This window comes from Plecotus auritus, assembly GCF_963455305.1.
Source record: "Plecotus auritus genome assembly, chromosome: 8".
NCBI lineage: Eukaryota > Metazoa > Chordata > Mammalia > Chiroptera > Vespertilionidae > Plecotus > Plecotus auritus.
Genome location: NC_137782.1, coordinates 30017373 through 30036221, shown reverse-complemented (window position 1 = coordinate 30036221; position 18849 = coordinate 30017373). Strand labels below are relative to the sequence as shown.

The following is an 18849-nucleotide window of genomic DNA, read 5'->3' as shown; positions in this document are numbered from 1 at the left end:
ACAACCTGGGCATGTGCCCTTCACTGGAATTGAACTTGGGACCTTTCTGTCCACAGGCCGAGGCTCTATTCACTGAGCCAAACCAGCTAGGGCAAAATCTTTATTGTCGAGAGTATTACAGTTGTTTCCCCCTTTTTCCCCCCTTGACCCCCACCTCCCGGTTCCCACCCCACTATCTGTGTCCATGGACAATGCATATATGCATATAAGTTCTTTGATTAATCTCTTCCAGCTTCCCCTTCTCCCTTCTCTCTGAGATTCGCCAGTCTGTTCCATGTTTCCAAGCCTCTGGTCCTATTTTATTGTGTTCATTAGATTCCACATATAGGTGAGATCATGTGATATTTGTATTTCTCTGTCTGGTTTATTTCACTTAGCAAAATCATTTCTGGGTCCTCCATGCTGTCTCAGAGTAGTAGATCCTTCTTTTTTACAGCTGCGTAGTATTTCATTGTGTAAATGTACCACATCTTTTTTATCCATTCATCTAATGATAGGCACTTGGGCTGTTTTTAGATCTTAGCTATTGTAAATAGCATTGCTAAGAACATAGGGGTGCATATATTCTTCCTGATTGGTGTTTTGGGATTCTTAGGAATATATCGTAAGTGGGATCACTGGGTCAAATGGCAGTTCCATTTTTAATTTTTTGAGGAAACTCCACACTTGTTTTCCATAATGGCCGCTCCAGTCTGCATTTCCACCAGCAGTGGACTAGGGTTCCTTTTTCTCCACATCCTCACCAGCACTTATTGTTTATAGAGACCATTCTTAATTACTTTTTACAACTGAATAATGACTCCATTATGTTTGTATACACCACAGTTTATTCATCAAATTACCTTTGTAGGGCAGTGTTCTGTAATTAGTTCCAATGTTGCAGTGAATAATGTGCATATGTATTTTTGCGTGGTTGGAATGTATATTCAGAGTAAATTCTTAGAAATGAGATTCCATATGCAGTTTGTTAATTATTGCCAAATTCCCATTTCTCTCTCATTCTTAGAGGTTTAGGGCCTTATTTTTCCATCTACCTTGTCTTTTATTTATTTTTAATAATTTTTTTTTTATTTCAGAGAAGAAGGGCGAGGGAGAGGGAGATAGAAACATCAATGATGAAAGAAAATCATTGATTGACTGGCTGCCTCCTGCATGCCCCCTACTGGGGATCGAGCCCGCAATCTGGGCATGTGCCCTTTACCGGAATCGAATCTGGGACCCTTCAGTCTGCAGGCTGACACTATCCACTGAGCCAAATCGGCCAGGGCTACAATGTCTTTTAATATACACTTTTATGTTTTCTGCCTTTAAAATCTCTCTGATGCATTCTGGATGATTTTCTAGCTCTAGCTTTCAAATTAGTAGCTCTCCTCAGTTGTATCTAATCTTCTGTTTGACCTACCCATTGAATCATTAATATAGATAACTATTTTATATTTTTAGAATTTCTATTTGATTTCAAATCTCTTCCTTTTTAAAATTTTGTTCTCTTCTTTCATTATGGTTTCTATTCCTTTACTTCTTTAATTATTTTATCTCTTTTATATTTAGTGACACCACATCTTGGCCTGTCAGTTCTCCTGTTTGTTGCATTTATGTCTTATTCCCTCATATGGATCATAATTTATTGTGATCTCATCTTAAACCCCAGGCTGTGAAAGAACTCCTACAGAGTGATTTCAGGGGACCTTCAGGAGTTCTAATAGTCTTAGAATAATTTTAAATTTATTTCTTGGCTTAGATTTCTATACCACAAAGGACTACAAGTTTGGACTCCACTCCCAGGTGAAGTGCAAGCCTGGGTTTTTAAGTGATTTTAGGTAACATTATTTCTCCTATCCATGGACACAGGCAGATGGCATCCCCCCTATAGCTCCTCCAGGTGAGTGGGAAGTTTTTTGAGTCCCCATTTTACTGAAAGGGCTGCTCTTTGAGGCTCTGTCCTGGTACTCTGGTGTAGTTCCCCACCCCGCCTGGGCCAGGAGCATATTTTCTGTCTCCATGTGAGCATTGAAAGTCAGGTCTCCGACTGCTGGATCCAATATCTGGGTCCTGGAATTACTGTGGCTTTAGTGTCAGCTTACTCTTCTGGCTTCAAGTTCTTTTGTTTTTGCCTCCTTTGAGCTTGAAGTGGGACATGCTTTTAGAACATCTTCATTGTTTTGTTGTATTTTGTCCAGTATTTCTGTGTTTGTAGCAAGGTGGTAGAGCAGTTCCATCTGTTATCTTGTCAAAAGTCAAAATGTTCTGATGTATAATGAGATGTCCCTTCCTATTTGTCGTAAGAACCATACCAGTGGAGCTGGAGCCCCTACAGTGGGAGAAACTGTGTGATTTGTGAGAAGGTTCATCTGCCCAGGCGTTAGCAGGGAAGATAGTTTATACCTATGAGTGTAATGCATTTAAGAAAAGTTCTAATGACTTACAATATACGTCCAGAAAAACACACAAATTTTAAGTATACAGCTTGATGGATACCATTGATTTTGTAAGTAGGAACTAAGTGTAGGTGGCCTGGGACAGTGGTTCTCAACCTTTTTAATGCCACGGCCCTTTAATACAGTTCCTCATGTTGTGGTGGCCCCCAACCATAAAATTATTTTCATTGCTACTGTTAATGAACCGTAATGTAAATATCTGTGTTTTCCGATGGTCTTAGGTGACCCTGCTAGCGACCCACAGGTTGAGAACCGCTAGCAGGGTCGCCTAAGACCATTGGAAAACACAGATATTTACATTACGATTCATAACAGTAGCAAAATTACAGTTATGAAGTAGCAACGAAAATAATTTTATGGTTGGGGGCCACCACAACATGAGGAACTGTATTAAAGGGCTGTGGCATTAGAAAGGTTGAGAACCACTGGCCCTGGGAGAAAGCCCTGGCTTTGGAATCTAAATAATCTGGGTTCAAATCCTGGTTCTGCCATTTGTCAGTTCCATGACCTTTAGCAAAATACTGCACCTCTCTGAGCTTCAGTTTCCCCATCTGAAAATGTGGGCTTTGGTCCTAACAGCCTGGGCTTGCTATGATGATTAAGGCAGGCAGACAGTTGGGCCCAAGAAAATGTGGAGCATGTACACATAGTGAAGCACAGGGCTACAGCAGTGGGGGAGGCACACTACTTGTGACAGAAGGGTGGGTTTGTATTTTTTTGTTTGTTTGTTTGTTTGTTTGCAAGCAGTGGGGCTGCTTGGACACAGTGCATCCTGTGTACCCTGCTCAGGCAGGTGTGAGCTTGCACCCCTTCCCTACACACACTCACACACACACACACACACACACACACACACGAAGATGGTAAGAACCATTTCAGGAACTGGGAGTTTCTAGCTGCATATGGCTATCTCCAGGTACCAGTGTTCTTCCAAATTAAAAACTAAGTTGGATTTCTGTTAGGCCAGTGAGTGCCAAAGCTTGAGCCTGAATCTGGCACTTGCCATGGTAATGAGGAACTTTATCCTAGTGGCTTTCAGGTTGACATGACATCCAGGGAAGGCTCATTAGTTTGGGCTCTAACAGAAAGGAGACTAGAAGTGTCAGCGGTCCCAGAGGGGTAGCCTGGTGAGATTCTTGTGCCTTACGGCAGCCCTGGCTTGCAGCTGAGCAGCTGAGGGGTGTGTGTGTGTGTGTGTGTGTGTGTGTGTGTGTGTGTCTGTCTGGCAGGGAATCTTGGACTCCAGGAGTAGGAACAGTACAAGAGAGTGTCAAATGAGAAAGAAGTCTCCTTACATCCCCCCTCTTGCTCCCAGCCCTGCTTTTTTTGGGGGGGTGGGGGAGGGGATTACCATTTTAACCATCTCTGCTTAGTTCTTCTGGCCACCACTACCAGCATTAGAGTACTCAGACATCTTTCTTGACTCCCCAACTTTATGCTGTATCTCTACAATGACAGAAAAGAGATGAGCACAGTTAGACTGCTTCCCACCTCTCCTCCTGATCTTTGGTGGCTGTATGGTTGAAAATATCTTTTGTTGTTTTTTTATCCCTGCACCCCAAAATATTCATCCCTTGCACTATACACTTGAACAGGGACGCACCATGAGCAGTCTTCCATACTCCTTCACATGCTACACACCCACTTCCTGGACTTGTCATCGTACGTGGGCATATCTGTACCCCCAGCTCAACTGCGAGTATCCCTGGATAGGCCCCACGCCCTCCTCATGGTGCAAAGCCAAGGTGGGAAGGAGCACCTGGGTGCCTGTAGGGAACAAACCCACAGTCCTCTAGAAGACAAAGCTAACAGCCTTTCCGTGGTCCAGATCAGCCCCCTCCCCTGAAATAGCCAGATGGCCTTTCCCAGTGTGTGGCTGATGGGTGAAGGTGGGAGTGGAGGCTGGGTCTCCAGACAAGGGTGTTTAGAGCTGTGTCCCTCACTGAGCAGAGGCTCTCTTTCTGCCCCTGTAGGAGGTGTTTCGGCAGCACTGGGGACTGCAGTTCCTGGCGCTGGTGGAGGAGGTGCTACCCCGGCATGGTAGCGGCCACCACGGGGACTGGCACATCTCCCTGAGCAAGCCCAGTGAGAAGGAGCAGCACCTTCTAATGACCTTGGTGGGCGAGCAGGGTGAGCGGGGGGGAGGGGCACCCACAAGAAGCGGGGGGGGGGGGGGGCGCGCACGTTGGTATGTTTGGGGAGAGGGTCCAAGAAGGCAGTGGGAGGCAGGCCAGACCAGCAGAGGTTCCCCAAGGCCACGGGAGCTCTCCTGCGGAACGTGAAAAAGTGCAGCCAGGGCTTTTGGATGTGGGATGGGCTTTTAGGATGGCAGGATGAGGTGCTGCTTGAGCCTCCTAGTTTAGGATCCAGGAGCACCAACAACAAGCTTGAAGGCAGGAGGAGGAAGGTGGGAACACTGGGAATAGGAGGGGGAAGAGTGTGGTTTCAGTACAGGTGCCAGACTGTGGCACTGTATACACTCTGTGGCGGGCTGAGAAGGAACATGCTCAGAATGCAGACTTAAGGAGCTGTGGAAGTGACCGCCTGGTATCACACCTGTCACTTAGTAGGCACTCACTAAATCTTTTTAATGAGTCAGTCAGTGGGCAGCAAGCAGAGGAGCAAGTGGTTGTGTATACACCATGAGATCTGTGTGTGGACAAGAGCCAGGGAGTGAGGCTCTAGAACAGGGGTGGGCAAACTTTTTGACTCGAGGGCCACAATGGGTTCTTAAACTGGACCGGAGGGCCAGAACAAAAGCATGGATGGAGTGTTTGTGTGAACTAATATAAATTCAAAGTAAAGGAGCGGAGGGGAGAGCAAGAGAACCGGATAGAACAGCCGGATCCGGCCCGCGGGCCGTAGTTTGCCCAAGGCTGCTCTAGAAACTCAGGCCAGAGGCTGCCCAAGGGCACCAGGAGTCCGAAGGGGGAGCGCCTCAGTGGCCAAGGCTGGACTGATGATGCTGTCTCCCCCCAGGGGTGATGCCCACTCAAGATGTCCTTTCTATGCTGGGTGATATCCGCAGGAGTCTGGTGGAGGTAAGAGGGCAGGGATGAGTTCCAGTTCTGTTCCTTAAAGCTCTGGCAGCCAGGCTGCCTTCCCTGAGGGCAGGAGGGTGGCCTGCACCATGTGGAGCAAGGAGCAAAACACAAACTCTTACTCTAGTTCTTCCTTTCAGGTCTCCTAAGACACAGTTCCCATGGGAGAGATAGAGTATATGAGCACTTAGCTACCAACTGCACTGTGCATGGGACAGCCAGGGACTGCCAGGTGGGAGTTTTCTGGAAAGATAGTGGGAGAAACACTACTAGTATGTCTGGCCAAGGAACTGTTCAGAAGTCTGGTGGGTGGGAGCACGTGCTGTGGCTCTAGAACTACAGGAGAAAGCGCAAGAGGCCTGGGCATTTCTTCGGAAACCATGAGAGTCTGTAGTGCTTGGCCAGCTGGGGGCCAGCTGGGGTTGAGAGGCGGGGCTCAGGACACAGCAGACAGGCCTGCCTTCTTGTGATTCACCCCTGACCCAGCATCTGACCTGTCCTGGAGACTGTGGCTGAGGAGACAGGCTGGCCACCTGTGCATGGTGGAGCAGAGCCATGGCTGATAGGAGGGGCAGGTCCCTATTGTTCCTCCTGTTCCTCATTCACTTCCCTTCCCGAGGACAGTCACCACCTCTAACAAAACCCTTTCCACTCATTGTGAAATCCAGTGACCTGTCATCAGTCCTCCTTTTTAAAAAATATATATTTTTATTGATTTCAGTGAGAAGGGGAGGAGAGAGAGATAGAAACATCAATGATGAGAGAGAATCATAGAAACATCAATAATGAGAGAATCACTGATCGGCTGCCTCCGGCACACCCCCTACTGGGGATTGAGTCTGCCACCCGGGCATGTGCCCTTCACTGGAATTGAACCTGGGACCCTTCAGTCCACAGGCCGACACTCTGTCCACTGAGCCAAACCAGCTAGGGCCAGTCTTCCTTCTTATTGAGGGCTGTATAATATTTGACAGCAAAGATGAACTGTGCATGACTATGGTTCTGCCTCTTCAGTACACTCAAGGCGAAGAGGTGGATTCTATGGGGGTTCTGTTTTTTTTTTGTTTGTTTTCATCAGCAGAGCGTATTGAATCCTTACTGAGTGCTAGACTGTGCTCAGTTTCCTCACCACAGCCCCAGGGCTCGTGAGGCACCCTACTGAGTACCCTCGGTACTCCATTCAAGGTTAGAGCTGAAGCCCAGGGAAGGTGGTGACTCACCTGAGATTGCACAGCTAGTTGTAGGAGAAGAGCCAGGCTTTGGACTAGGCCTGAATGACCCAGGACCCTGGTCTTTCACCACAACACTGTGTCTATACTAAGGGCTGTTCCGGTTGTGAACGTCTTGGCTTGTGAACCCTGAGAGCTGGTGGGAACAGGCTGGCCTTGATCTTTTTTATAGACTCTCCTGCCTCTTCTCCCAGTCCCTGGGTGTTCTGGCTTTACTGGACACTTCATGCTCACTGACATGGCCAAAGACATGCTGGGCATTTGGAAGTATATTAGTGGGCAAATTTAGCAAGTTCTAGCAACAAATATGGACCCTTAATAACTTCAGTCAATAGAGGAAGGTAGTGGAAATATATAGGTGATTCACAGAAACCAAAGGAGATCTGAATAACTGGCATTAGAAAGGGGAGTGCAAGGCAAAAGGGGGGCTCCCAGCTCTCTGCATCGGGAGCCAGGAAAGAGCACCTTCACCCTGGCACCTGTCTTTTGAGGAGGGCACCTCACCTTTGCTCCCTTTCTGCCTGGATGCTGATTTGTGGAGAGAACATCTGCTGGGCCAGGTCAGGGCACAGCAGCCTCTGGACCAGAGAAAGCAGGCCCACCCAAGACAACCTGCAGTGTGCGTGTGGGGTTGGGCAGCTAAATTCCATTGGTGACCACTCCAGAGGGGAAGGGGAGAAACCTGGGAGGCTGGGGTGGCCCATGTGGGCTGTCCCCAGTATCTCCTGCACTGTCTCTGGCCCATAATGACCAGGATAATACCAGAATACCCAGGGGCCTAATTCAGTGGTGTTGTGCGGTGGAGGATGTGTGGCAAGGGGATCACAGCTACCCTTGTCTGTTTTCTTCCTTTTGAAACTGGTGGGACAGGTGTGGAGACTCAGTCTAGTTTGGATCATGACTGGCAGCATGGGGGTGGGCAGCCTCAGTCAGGGGCAGGGGGGCGGAGGTAGTTAGGGTCACAACCAAATGGATTTTGAGCCAGACTTCTTTCCCACAGGGTTAAGGTCAGGCAGTACCATGCTGGGGATGTGAGGGGGCATGGAATAGAAATGTAGGGTAGACAAGAGCCAGGGAGTAAGGCTCTAGAAACTGTGTGTGGACAAGAGCCAGGGAGTGAGGCTTGGAGCTGCCCCCAGGGGAACAGGGTGGACAGAGAGAGTCCCTCATGAACACTGATCCGAGCCCCTAAGGGAGCTTCAGGAGCCAGGAGTGTGCCAGCTCCTTCTCAAAGCCTGTCCCTGTTCCTAAGCCCCAGCCCTACGGGGGTGGGAGCCATGGCACCCAGGACCTCAGCTGAGGAGTCTGGCCCCTCCCACCCCCAGATTGGCATCCAGAACTACTCCACAACAAGCAGCTGCCAGGCCCGGGCCAGCCAGGTGCGCAGTGACTACGGGACGCTCTTTGTGGTGCTGGTGGTCATCGGTGCCATCTGTGTGATCATCATCGTGCTGGGCCTGCTCTACAACTGCTGGCAGCGCCGGCTGCCCAAGCTCAAACATGTGGTGAGTGTGGGGGCAGGTGGGGCAGAGGTCGTGGGCTGGGGTTAGTGCTGGTGGAGATGGGAGTGTCCCGAAAGCTCTGTCATCTGCAGACTGTCATCTCAGGTGGGCTAGCAGTAATGGTCCTGGGTTGAAGTACTGCAGGTGAGGCCACTTGCCCAGTGCCTGCACCTCAGCAGACCTTCTGTGCAGGGCACCAGCCCCACACGCAGGAGCCCTCCATGGCACCAGCCCCTCCTGGGGCAGAGTGGCCCTGCAGGCCTGAGCTCATTTGGATGTCTCACCAGAGAAGCCCTGGGTCAGCAGAGCACAGGAGTCCAGAAAAGACTCCTCACAAAGGAGAGGGCAGGGCAAGACTCCCTTTCCCAGGAGTCCCTTGGAGTCTATAAGGAGGCTATTGGGAGGGATCAGCTGGTGTTAGTCAAAGGATCAGTGGAATTATTTTAAGAAAGGATTTGGGCTGTGGGAACAGCAGAAGAGAGCAGAAGGGAAGTGGCATCTGTGGAAGGTCCCTGGGGTTCCCTGTGTAGGGTTTTAGAGACTAGGGAAGGAGCAATGAAGTGACTTGTTCAAGGTCACAGGTCAGGTCAACGGAGCACGTAGTACAGCTGGTGGGTTGGGCTGGGACCCGGGCCGAGGCCCTCGCCCAGCATCCTGGTCCCGGCCCGCAGTCGCACGGCGAGGAGCTGCGCTTCGTAGAGAACGGCTGCCACGACAACCCCACGCTGGACGTGGCCAGCGACAGCCAGTCGGAGATGCAGGAGAAGCAACCCAGCCTGAACGGCGGCGGGGCCGTCAATGGCCCGGGGGGCTGGAGCGCGCTCATGGCGGGCAAGCGGGACCCCGAGGACTCGGACGTGTTTGAGGAGGACACGCACCTGTGATGGCGGGCGCTGGCGCAGTGCCGGGACAAGCAAGGCGAACCCAGGACGCACAGTCACGCCCCTTCCTTCCCCGGCCCCGCACCCTCCGCAGCCCGGTTCCCGGTGCCGGCTCCTCCCACTCCCCACCCGAAACTATATTGGCACAGTCCCACCCCAACCCACGTCCCGAGGGGCGGGTCCCGGGACCCCCATTAAAACTTCCCGGAGCCCACGCCGAGCCCGACCCATCCGCCTGCCTGACTTGATTTTTGCCGCGAGGCGGGCGCTGGTGGGGCGGGCGAGCGCTGGCGGGGCGGGCGAGCGGGAGGAGGGGCGGGGCGAGAACTGGCGGGGCGGGCGAGCAGGGGGAGGGGCGGGGCTAGAGCTGGCGGGGCGGGGGCTGGCGGGGCGGACGAGCGGGAGGAGGGGCGGGGCGGGCGAGCAGGAGGAGGGGCGGGGCTAGAGCTGGCGGGGCGGGGGCTGGCGGGGCGGGCGAGCGGGAGGAGGGGCGGGGCGAGAGCTGGCGGGGCAGGCGAGCTGGGGGGAGGAGGGGCGGGGCGAGCGGGAGGGAGGGGCGGGCGAGCGCTGGCGGGGCGGGCGAGCTGGGGGGAGGAGGGGCGGGGCGAGCGGGAGGGAGGGGCGGGCGAGCGCTGGCGGGGCGGGCACTGGAGGAGCGGTGGGGGGCGGGGCAAGCGGCCGGGGCGGGGCCGGCGCCTGTTTACGTCCGGCTTGGGAGCGTATGTGCGGCCGCTGCGGGTGGCGGATGGACGCGAGTCTGCCGCGTCTGCGCCATGGATATCAGCGACCTCTTCACCAGCTGCAGGAAGGGAGACGTGGGCCGAGTGCGGTGAGGACTCCGCAGCCCCGGGAGAGTGCGGCGCCCTCAGAGCGCCTCCAGGCCTGGGTGTGCAGGGGAAAGCCGCGGGACAGGCGGGCGCCTTGGCCTCAGCACCCGACCCACCCCAGACTCCCCGCTCACAGGCCACGGGGGGACCACGGCAGCCTCACCTGCGGGGGTGCGCGGGGCGGGTCCCGGAGGAGGTGCTGGAGAAGACCGCCACGGAAGGCCGGCAAGAGAAGTGGGCGGAGAGAAAGTTCACCCTCTGAGTGCTCGGGGTCAGGCTGGGGCAGGCCTGGGACTCCCGATGTGGTTCCTCTCATGCCTCTGGACCTGGCCTTGGGAACATGTAGGGACCAGAATCGGCCTCTGGTCACCGGGGATTTAGAAATTCATAAATGTAGCTAAAGCAAATATGGCGCTGAAATCGCCATCTCAATGGCTCTGGCGAAGGGAGACTGGGCCCTATTGGGGGTGGGGTACCTGTCTTCCTTGGCCCTTCCTTCCCCATTACTTATGCCCACAGCTTCCCTTGACCCCTCCCTCACATCAGTGCCCCCTAGGAGTTAGTTGGTAACTCCCAAAGCTAGATGCTACTCAGCACTCCTTCTCGCAACCTGGATGTCCCCCAAGGCTGTCCTGCTCAGTGATGGCTCCACCACCATCCATGATGACCCCCTTACCTTGACATTCCATCAGATACCTGCCTCCTGACTTCTGCCTTCTAGAATCTGTCTACTTCTTTTCATGCTTCTGTGCCACCAGAATGCCTGCAAGCAGCTTCCTCTTTGGACCCAAGCTGCCAGAGGGTCCTGGCAGAAGCAGATCGGGGAAGAGGGGCGGGGTCACCTCCTCACTCCCAAATGCCTGCAGGCCAGTTTCAGCCTCTTCAGCTCAGGGTCTGCCTTTTGTGTTCCTACCTCTACATCCTGCCTCACTGGCCCTTTTGCTTGGAATGTCTTTCCTGCTCTAGTCTGCCTGTCACCTATCCTCACCTAGGGGAGACTTCCTTCAGCCAAAAAGAATGTCTTCCCTCCTTCCCCTTCCACGGGTCTTCTCTCCCAGACTATGAGCCTGTCCTGACCCAGGCTCTGACCTCCCCTTTCCCTGCCCAGGTACCTGCTGGAGCAGCGAGACGTGGATGTGAATGTATGGGACAAGTGGGATAGTACCCCCTTGTGAGTGCCAGGGGATGGGTGGTCAGGGTGGGTGGGGCAGCCCCTTCAGTCCTGACAGCTGCCTCCCAGTACTCCTTCCTTCTCCCCCTCAGGTACTATGCCTGTCTATGTGGGCATGAAGAACTGGTACTCTACCTTCTGGCCAATGGTGAGGGAAGGGGACAGGAATACCATCCACCGTGTGTGTGTGTGTGTGTGTGTGTGTGTGTGTGTGTGTGTACGTGAGTTCAAGGGCTCTAGAGCATGTGTATACATTTGCAAACACCCTTAAGTCTTCTCCCTCACCCCTACACCCACTCAGCAAGTACTGTTAGCTCTACTTTCAGAACCTATTCTTTGTCCACTTTCCATCTCCACTGCCCCTGCCCAACCCAGCTACAGCATCTCTCCCTGGACCATCTCTCCCTGGATGCAGTGCCAGCCTCATCACTGGTCTTATTGCTGCCCCTTCTGCCCCACCTACAGTCTGTTTTCTATGTTGTAGTCAAGCGGAGCTCAGCAAATGTGATGGGCTTATTAAAATCCTCTAATGGCTCCCACTGTATTTAGCATAGAACTAGAATGCCTTGCTTTGCCTGGGAGCTGCTACAGGGCCTGCTCTTCCTTCTCTGGCCTCTTCTTTGGCTCTCCCAAGTGCTCACTGTTCCAACCACACTGGTCTTCTCCTTGGTGCTCTAGCGCTCCAAGCTTGCTTCTGCCTCAGGGCCTTTACACTTGCTATTCCTCCTGTTTAAAATGCCCTTGCCCAGATCTTTGCATGGCCAACTCTCTCACTTCATTCAGGTCTCTGTACATTGTCACCGCCACAGCGCCCTTCCTTGGCCTCCCTCTCTGGCAGCTGCCATCACTGTCACCCTTCATCTTGCTTCGTTTTTCTTCATAGCACCTGATATCATTTGTTAATCTGTTTCTTGTCCTTCTGCCCCACTGGAGTCTCACTTCAGTGAGGACAGGAACCTGTCTTTAATGGTAGTGTCCCCAGTGCATAGAACAGGGCCAGTCTCTGAGCCTACTCTGTTTTGTGTAGTTCATGGTGTGTGTGAGTGAATATGTGTATGTGAGTGTATAGGACTTTGCCGTGTGCCTGAGCCCTGGGGTCAGAGTGGGTCCAGGGTCATTTAGGAAGGAGTCTCTAGGGCTATGGGCCCTACACGTGGGGAGGAGTGGAGGAGGAGGATGGAGATTAGGATTTCCCAGGCCCCTCCCCAGCTGCAGCATGCCACCCCATGGCCCTGCTAACTGATGAGCTCTGCTGCCCTTAGGAGCCCGCTGTGAGGCCAACACCTTCCACGGTGAACGCTGCTTCTATGGGGCTGCAAGTGACACCATCCGCCGGGCCCTGCTGGATTATAAGCAAGTGACACCCTCCTCCAGGAGGCGGGACTACTATGATGAATTCCTGCAGCGGTGAGATGGAGCGTGGGGCATCTGATGGCCTTTGCCCAGTGGGTCTGTGATGGGTGTGCCTGCAGTGGGCTGAGAGCCTTCCTACAAGATGATATGAGGGACTGGAGTGGTGAGACGGAGGAGAGGCACTCTGCTGAGCCCTCTTCCACCTGTTCTCCGCCCCCTCCCCGGCCCCCCGCAGGCTTCTGGATCAAGGCATCCACAGTGATGTGCTCTTTGTGGTGCACGGGAAGCCCTTCCGGGCCCATCGCTGCATTCTGGGTGCACGTAGCACCTACTTTGCCAACATGCTGGATACCAAATGGAAGGGCAAGAGCATCGTGGTCCTCAGACATCCACTGGTGCATCCCTCTCTGGGGTGGGAGAGCAGAGGGGCAGCAGGGGGCTTGTGCTGGACCAGGCTTCTGACCTTCCTTCCCGGCTCTCTGCCTACAGATCAATGCTGTGGCCTTTGGGGCCCTGCTGCAGTACCTGTACACAGGTGACACCCCAGGCCCGGGTCGGGCGGGCAGGGAGGGGGCTGCGTTTCTGTCCAGCAGCAGATCCAGCTGTAGCCTTGGGCTGACCTTCACCTGGTGCTTTGTCCCCTGCATTGCAAGGCAGTTCCAGTTGCCTCCTGGGTTGGGTTGGGAGACAATGAGCTGGGCTATCTGCTAATGAAGAGCTTATTTCACCCATAAACTGAGCCCCCTTTTATCTGCTCTGGGGTCTGTAGAACTCAGACAGTGGCTCTTGGAAAATTAAGGCAGCATGTAGGTCCAGAAGTCTCAGCAGAGAGACCACCTATGAAACTATGTGCCTGGGTACTGCTAATGGCCGCTCTCAGGCTCTGAGCCTCCCACGTGCACCCAGGTGGCCTGGATGTCGGTGTGGAACACATCAGTGACTGTGAGCGCCTGGCCAAGCAGTGCCAGCTATTGGATCTGCTCAACGACCTGGAGGCCAAGTGCAAGGAAGTGTCTGAGTTTGGTACGTCCAGGCTTTGGGGTTCAGGGCTTTGGGCAGGAACTGGCAGGGCCAACCTGGCTCCCTGAAGCTGCACTATCTCTGCAGTGGCATCCAAGCCAGGCACTCATGTGAAGGTGCTGAGCATGAGGCCCCCCGCAGAGGACCCCCGGCTCCGGGAGGACCTGGCCCTATTGGCTGACTGTGCCCTGCCCCCTGAGCTCCGAGTAAGCACACAGGGGCCTGGGACTGGGCCTGGTGGGCAGGAGACTTACCTGGGGACAGAGCTGTGGTAGGCAAGCCCCACATTTGGGTTCAGTTCGTTATGTGGCCTTGAGCCATTCACTTCCCTTTTCTGAGCCTAGTTGTTTACTTTTGTTGTTTGTCTTGTATTTAAATCTGTAAATGAGGTTGCAGTCCACCCCCTTCACTCCTCCAGGATCAAGCTAGAGTGGGCTCTTGGCTGAGGCCAGCCACTCTGCCTTCTCTCACCTGCATTATCTAATGGTGTCTCCTCTCCCATCCCCCAGGGTGATCTTGGGGAGCTGCCTTTCCCTTTCCCTGATGGCTTCAACAGCTGTCCTGATGTTTGCTTCCGAGTGGAGGGTTGCAGCTTCCTCTGCCACAAGGTGCTGTCCACCCCACAGCTCCCTGAACCCCTGTCTTAAGCCCTAGGCCAGCTTCTGTGGGCACAGCCCAGGCCCTGGCCTTTCCTAAGCCCAGCCTCCCCCAGGCCTTCTTCTGTGGCCGCAGCGACTACTTCCGGGCCCTGCTGGATGACCACTTCCGAGAGAATGAAGGGCTAGAGGCCTCTGGTGGCCTCCCAGCCATCACCCTGCATGGCCTCTCACCTCACGTCTTCACCCATGTGCTCTACTACATATACACCAACCACACCGAGGTGCGGACTGGGGTGGGCTGTGTGTACTGTGCCAGGGGCAGGGGGTGGGGGGGCACAATGGTCAGGACAGGTACCCAGCCCATGTCAGTGTGGGGCTTCAAGGGTCTACCCAGGACCTCATTGGCTCTGAGGGACAGGTTTTCCATGCGGCTGCGGAGCAAATGTGGGGCCCATTTAGATTTTTCTTTCAGGCAGAGGGGTCCTCATTAGATCCATGACAGGAATGAGTGACAAGACTTATGTCATCAGCACTTGACACTTGGGGACATAGTGTCAGCCACGTAGGGTCCCCAACTTCTTCAGCCAGGGGACAGTAACCCTGGATTCCCACAACAGTGGGAAGCCCTGAGCCTCCTGCCTTTAGTTTGCTGCAGACCCCTAGGGTTCTCTGTCTCCCTGTGTCTTCACCTGCCCCAAGGCCCCCCCTAACATAGGGTGACATGGGCAGCAACAGATAGTGCCTTTACACTTGGGGGCCAGAGAGCTGAACTATACGGCAGGAGAAATGAAATAAAGAGGCAGGAGGGTTCTCTAAGGGGCTAGGTGGTAAATACTGTGCCACAGGGTCTCTGTTGCAACTGCTCAGCTTTGCCATTGTGCAAAACCACCACAGACAGTAGAGAAATGAATGGGTATGGCTGTGTTCCAGTAAAATGTATTAATGAAACGGGCTGTATGTGGCCTGCAGCCCAAGATGGACTGGCCTGCCAGGGGGTACTCACCTCCACCTGAAGGAGGAAGAAACTTCTCTCTTCTATAAGTTACAGGGTGTTCTCTGCCAGGGTGTGTGTGTGTGCGCGCACATGCAAAGGTTACTGTAATAAAGAAACCCCCATATATGGTAACTTATAGAAGAGAGAAGTTTCTTCCTCCTTCAGGTGGAGGTGAGTACCCCCTGGCAGGCCAGTCCATCTTGGGCTGCAGGCCACATACAGCCCGTTTCATTAACACATTTTACTGGAACACAGCCATACCCATTCATTTCTCTACTGTCTGTGGTGGTTTTGCACAATGGCAAAGCTGAGCAGTTGCAACAGAGACCCTGTGGCACAGTATTTACCACCTAGCCCCTTAGAGAACCCTCCTGCCTCTTTATTTCATTTCTCCTGCCGTATAGTTCAGCTCTCTGGCCCCTGCCACCTAGCATCCACCTTGGCCCACCCTGACCCTAGAAAGAGCTTTGCCACCCAGAGGGCAGCTTCTTAATGACTCAGAGCAAGGACTTGGGCTCCAAACCTGGTTTTACTCTGGGTTAGCCTCACCCCTACACCGGAGCTATGTGATCTTGGGCTAGTTACTCAACTGTTTTGTGCCTCAGTTTCTCCCTCTAGAAAAGGGGGATACTGATAGTTATTACCTCCTAAGGTCTTGTGCAAAGGAATGTGTATGTTGCAGGTACAGTGCCTGGCACAAGTAAGCACCGTGCACCTGGCCTGTGGTGGGCTTAGCAGAGGTTCTGTTTGCTCCATTTCCAGCCTGCTCCCTGTGGCCATCCACAGTCTAGTTGGAGCACATGGTCTCTCCCAGCACTGAGTACAACTGTGGCTGTGCCCTAAATCCCACAGCCTCTATGGTGGGAGGGAGCTGGTAAATAGTTACTCCCCCGCCTTTTTAGTAGGGTCCTTGCCTCAGTTTTTACAGAAGCGACTTCTGTCACTTTTCTGACAGCCTTGTAAGGCACACATGATTGTGTCTGCATCTCACAGAGGATCTGAAGCACAGAGGTGAAGTGATTTGCCCAAGGTCCCACAGCTAGAATTTCCGAGCTCAGGTCTGTGTGATTCAGAGCCCAGGCTCTGCCCTGCCTGAGCCATGGGGACCCCAGACTCTTGTGTCCCTTCTGGTCCCATGGATGCCTGCAGGGGTCTGGGTCAGGTACCAGGCGAGGGGAGGAAACTCCTGCTCTGCCCGAGGCTTCCACCTTCTGGCCAGCAGGTCTCAGCCTTGCTGCCAGCCCCTGAGAGGCCTTGGTGACCTTAGGGTGCCCCCTCCCTCATCCCTTTTTTCACTGCAGGTGCCCCCGGAGGTGGCCTATGATGTGCTGAGCATGGCCGACATGTACCTGTTGCCGGGCCTGAAACGACTGTGTGGCCGCAGTCTGGCCCAGCTGCTGGATGAGGACAGTGTGGTAGGCCTATGGCGTGTAGCCAAGCTGTTCCGCCTGGCACGCCTGGAGGACCAGTGCACTGAGTACATGGCCAAGGTTATCGAGAAGGTGGGCCGGTGGGAGCTCCATGGGTGGGGGCAGGCTGTGGTGGGTGGCAAGCAGCGGTATGCCCTGAGTGTGCCTGTTCACAGCTGGTGGAGCAGGAGGACTTCTCGGAGGCCGTGAGGGAGGAGGCAGCGGCCGTGAGAGGCCGGCAGGAGCAGGACTCCATCCCTCTGGTAGATGACATCCGCTTCCACATCACCAGCGTGGTGCAGACCTACAGCAACATTAAGGAGATGGAGCGGCAGCTACACGCACTTGAGGACCTGCTGGTGTCCATTGGCCTGGACTGCTGATTGACACTGGGCCAGGGGCTCCCTGTGGACTGTGCATGTGGTTTGGTCGGCCGTGTGCTCCATCATGTGCTCCTTGCACCCTCCAGGGCATCATGGTGTGTGGAAGAGACTCATTGAGGCTCCCTACCCTGGTGTGCTTGGAGGCCCCAGGGAGAATCACCTAGGGATGAGCTTCCTCCCCAGTGCACAAGCCAGCCCCCTCAGCCCTGGGGCTGGGCACCACTCAGGGAAACCTGGGGTGGGATCTCTTAGCCTCCTTCCCCAGGTCCCCCTCCCCTCCACTCTGGCTCTCCATGGCTGCTTGCTTCCTCAAACCAAGCCACCTTCTCACAGGCACAGAGATGGCCAGGAGGGAGCAGCAGAGTCTGTGTGGCAATAAAGCTTGAATTCACTGGGAACCTGAGCCCTGGGAAGATGGTGAGATGGGGTGTAGGGGCAGTTTCCGGAGTTGGGGACCCTCATGGAGAGGTTTAGGTGCCCAACAGGGGCTACTCAGGGATTAGGGGTTGCCCTGGGTCTATGGGTCTTGAGTAGGCAGCCCCTGTTTGTGGGGGCCCAGAAATCTCCCAGCTGAGCTCCTCATCACACCCCTGCCCCAGGGCAGAACTTCCCTCAGGGCACAGCTTTCCCCCTGGGCTCCTCTTGGTGAAGTCACACTGACCAACTGCCTGGCCTGGGGGCCCTGGAGAATGTTGAGTGGGGTAGGGCTGACTGAGGACACAGGCTGCTTCCCCTCAGGCCAAGTAAGGACTGGCTTCTGAGCCATAAACGTTTCTAGCACTCACTTACTGAGCACTTGCTATATATGGAAGGCTGTTCATACAGCTGAAGTGTCTAATCATCACTGCCCAAGACATAGAGACTAAGGCTGGGCCACAGACAGGACCCCGGGGGGTGAGGGGGGATGGGGGAGTATGGCCCTGGGGGGCCCTGGCCAGCCTGGGAGCAGCTTGCTCTGCAATCCCAGGATGAAGGGCAGGGAGAGGTGGGTGCAGAGAAGTGAAGGGGGAGGAAGCCCTCTGACTCTCCACTCCCCACCCCACTAGCCACTGGCTGTGTTGGGCCTCATTGCAAGAGGGGGACTGTACCTCCACTTTACCTCAGCCCCAGGCCAGCCTCCTCCTGGAGGAGGGCCACTTGGTGCCTCCTACAGGGCTATGACATTATTAGGGAGGTCAGAGGTGGCTTTCTCAGGATGTCCTTCTGGCTTTCAGCCCCCCATTGCCCTATCTGGTCCCTGAGGCCCAGGTGTTGTGTAGGTAGCTAGATATTAAAGGAAGAAAGCAAAGGGAAGCTGACATGATTGCCTCACCAGGAAGTTACAACTTCACACACTCCCAGGAACCACTGGTCCTTTCCTGGGGCAAGGCACAGAACAGTGAAGGGGGAGGTCCACAGTGCATAGTAGGAGTACATTGGCTCGGGAGGGTGCTTCTATGAGGCATGTGCATAGCGGCCAAATGACCACAGAGGACTGTCAGTCAAGCCTGGGGGAAGAATGGATTGGTCGGGGTGGTGGGGTGGTCTCATCAGAAGCTCTGGAAGCTTGGAAGTTGATTGGTTACTTTGAATACACTGGTCCTTCCCAAACCCAGGTAATCTAATCCCAGGACACAAAGCCAGTCCCTCTCTCCCTCTCAATAGCACACACTCACCCTTTCCCTCACTTGTTCTCACTCCATAGCCATGTGGCCTTAACAGTCCCATGGCCATTCTCTAAACACAGGCTCCAGGCTGGAGCCTGGATACAGCAGCACAGCTATGGATTGCAGCCAGGAACCCAAACTAAGCTAGCCAGATGGTGAGAAACTCTGGACTGGACTAAGCTTAAATATGGATACTGGTTCTATTTCTGGCCCCGATTTCCCATGTTAGGAGGGACAGCGATGGGACATTGGGAACTGCCTTCTATTTCCACCCAAATAAATCTTACCACCAGACCTCATCCTCCCTTGTGGGTCCCCCAAAATGCTTTTTCTCTCAACACCTCAAGGACCCACTT

At 54.0% G+C, this 18849-nt stretch overlaps 2 protein-coding genes across 3 annotated transcripts in view; both read left to right on the top strand.

The window, feature by feature from the left end:
- Window positions 1–9317, top strand: part of PODXL2 (podocalyxin like 2) — a 31712-nt gene extending 22395 nt beyond the window's left edge. The window contains exons 5-8 of the mRNA XM_080684641.1: window positions 4412–4568; window positions 5418–5479; window positions 8034–8213; window positions 8882–9317. Coding sequence (XP_080540767.1) covers window positions 4412–4568; window positions 5418–5479; window positions 8034–8213; window positions 8882–9094 — 612 coding nt within the window. The 3' untranslated portion in view covers window positions 9095–9317. The remainder of the gene's footprint in view (window positions 1–4411; window positions 4569–5417; window positions 5480–8033; window positions 8214–8881) is intronic.
- Window positions 9318–9782: 465 nt separating this feature from the next.
- On the top strand, window positions 9783–18791 carry ABTB1 (ankyrin repeat and BTB domain containing 1). Of its 2 annotated transcripts, XM_080683399.1 has the most exons (12): window positions 9783–9920; window positions 11027–11089; window positions 11182–11237; window positions 12352–12496; window positions 12678–12837; window positions 12932–12977; window positions 13349–13465; window positions 13550–13668; window positions 13972–14070; window positions 14175–14342; window positions 16357–16557; window positions 16641–18791. In XM_080683399.1, the coding sequence occupies exons 1-12, from the start codon at window positions 9865–9867 to the stop codon at window positions 16845–16847; spliced, it is 1437 nt and encodes a 478-aa protein (XP_080539525.1). In that variant the 5' UTR covers window positions 9783–9864; the 3' UTR covers window positions 16848–18791. The 2 variants fall into 2 exon arrangements, with proteins under 2 accessions (XP_080539525.1, XP_080539526.1); XM_080683400.1 differs by lacking the exons at window positions 11027–11089; window positions 11182–11237 and having other exon boundaries at window positions 9813–9920.
- The last annotated feature ends 58 nt before the right edge of the window (window positions 18792–18849 follow it).